General features: G+C 46.3%; 2 protein-coding genes across 2 annotated transcripts; both read left to right on the top strand.

Moving 5' to 3' along the window:
- Positions 1–782: 782 nt before the first annotated feature.
- Positions 783–1,385, top strand: BDZ99DRAFT_555404 (uncharacterized protein; the record flags this gene model as incomplete). The annotated part of the gene is made up of 1 exon (XM_033727147.1): positions 783–1,385. One exon carries the CDS (start codon positions 783–785, stop codon positions 1,383–1,385), a length of 603 nt encoding a protein of 200 aa, XP_033568309.1.
- Positions 1,386–1,445: 60 nt separating this feature from the next.
- Positions 1,446–1,841, top strand: BDZ99DRAFT_469776 (uncharacterized protein). Its single transcript, XM_033721579.1, has one exon. The coding sequence runs from the start codon at positions 1,500–1,502 to the stop codon at positions 1,659–1,661; it is 162 nt and encodes a 53-aa protein (XP_033568308.1). The 5' UTR covers positions 1,446–1,499; the 3' UTR covers positions 1,662–1,841.
- The last annotated feature ends 202 nt before the right edge of the window (positions 1,842–2,043 follow it).

Here is a 2,043-nt window from a genome sequence, read left to right as displayed (position 1 = left end):
TTGCTGCTGCTAGAGCCGAGGACTATACAGGCCCCGTAAAGAAAGCCAGCTTGGCCGAATGGCATTAAATTCTGGCATATTCGGGTGTAGATTCTATTAAGGCCTTGGCAAAAGCCTCGCATGGCATGGAAATCACGAATATAAAGAAATTCGACTGTGAGGTATATCGCATATTAAAATCAAAGAAGCGAATTGGCCACCGTACGAAGTCGCTTTCCACTCGGCTGTTTGAAAAAGTCCACATTAACGTAGTAGGGCCGCTTAAGCCGGCTGCAGTTACTGGCCATAAATACTAGCTGCTCTGCACAGAAGACTCCACACGGAAATTCTAGATATATACGTACAAAACAAAAGATTAAGGCCAACAGAAACTCCGGCAATTCCACCAAATAGTGAAGACCCAGGCCGGCATAACTATAGGATGCTATAGGCTTGATAATGCCAAAGATATAGCCAACAACAAAGCCACAAAAGCATAGCTACAAGACAAAGGCACGCTGATTGAATTTAGTGAGCCATACAATGCTTATATAAATAGGGTTGCCGAAAATTCAAATTACCTCACAGAAACGGCCGCCCGGGCATTACTGCTAGATGCTGCATTGCCTATAAACCTATGGCCATGCGCTGCCGAATACTACGTGTATATACACAATCGAACAGTGCACTCACGGCTTAATAGAATAACTCCACAGCAAGCCTTTATAGAAGCACTTGGCCACAGCACAGAGGCAGCCACACCAAAACTAGCACACCTGCAGCCATTCGGCCAGGTAGGCTATATGCACATAGCTAAAGAAAGGCGTGTGCAAAGCGAGAAATTTGCACCAAGAGCACATCGCGGAAAACTCATAGGTTTTGATGGAGATTCCATCTATTTCATGCGGCTTGACAATTCCACCGTTGTACGCAGCGCAAGCGTTGAATTTGTTAAGCTAGGAGTAGAGGTGCTGCCGCCACTCAATAGCATAATGGAGCCTACTCCCGATGCAACGGAACCCGTTTCTGATGACGATTCGGGGGGTGCAGAAATGCCAACAGTACAAGCACCGATAGCACGAGCAGTAGATTCGGGGGGTGCAGCGGCATCACCGTATGCTCCCCCTATACCTGTTACAGAGCCAGAGGCATCTGATACAGAGCCGGAGGAAGATGAGATTGTACTACCACAATTAGGTGGAACTGGGCATAACCCAACGGAAATTAAGGAAGACGATATACAAGCCGAGCTACGAGCTCAAATTCAGCCGGCCATCGAAACTCAACCTACCCAGGAATCACAGCCTACAGAACGGCCTACTGCCACTATTAAACAAAAACGGGATATAGATGACACTGCCCTAAAGCACGGAGCTATTGCTGCAGATGTCAATCAAGCCTATTAATTACCGGACGGAACAAAACGAATTCGAATTCCCGTACGAAAATATGCAGCTGCACATGCAGCCGCATTAGTAGCCACCTATCTCGATTGTGTACACCGATGCTACGGCCTAGCTATGGTGGCAAATATACACACGAAAGCTTCTAGTTTACCTCCACCACTAAAGAACTGGAAAGAAGTAATAAACCATGTTCAAAAGAAGAACTGGCTAGAAGCAGCCGAAGAAGAATGGCTATCTATCATGGATTCGGCACCTACTTACAGAGCTATCGTATGATGGAGATGACCTACATCTAATACAGCTCTATGGCGACAACCTACCGGCTATCAATCTTACCCATAGCGATGCACACCACGGCCGAACAAAGTATATGGATCTCCACTACCTCTATATTAAACAAGAGGTGCAGCAGCAGAAGATAGACCTACAGCATATCGGAACAAACGAAATGCTAGCAGACGGCCTTACAAAGCCATTGCCGGCTAATCGAATCAAGGCATTTCAGCATCAGCTAGGCCTGGTTGATTGCACTGTATAAACATACAAGAACTCCAGGAAGATGGGTTTTATGATGCAATTGCATCAGTTTTTGACAATCTTTGTATGGAGGATGTTGAGCGGCAAAAAGGGGGTTCTATCCACTATTCGGGCTAGGGGG

This window comes from Mytilinidion resinicola, assembly GCF_010093595.1.
Source record: "Mytilinidion resinicola strain CBS 304.34 unplaced genomic scaffold BDZ99scaffold_41, whole genome shotgun sequence".
Taxonomy (NCBI): Eukaryota; Fungi; Ascomycota; class Dothideomycetes; order Mytilinidiales; family Mytilinidiaceae; genus Mytilinidion; species Mytilinidion resinicola.
This window is presented reverse-complemented; position numbering and strand designations above follow the sequence as displayed.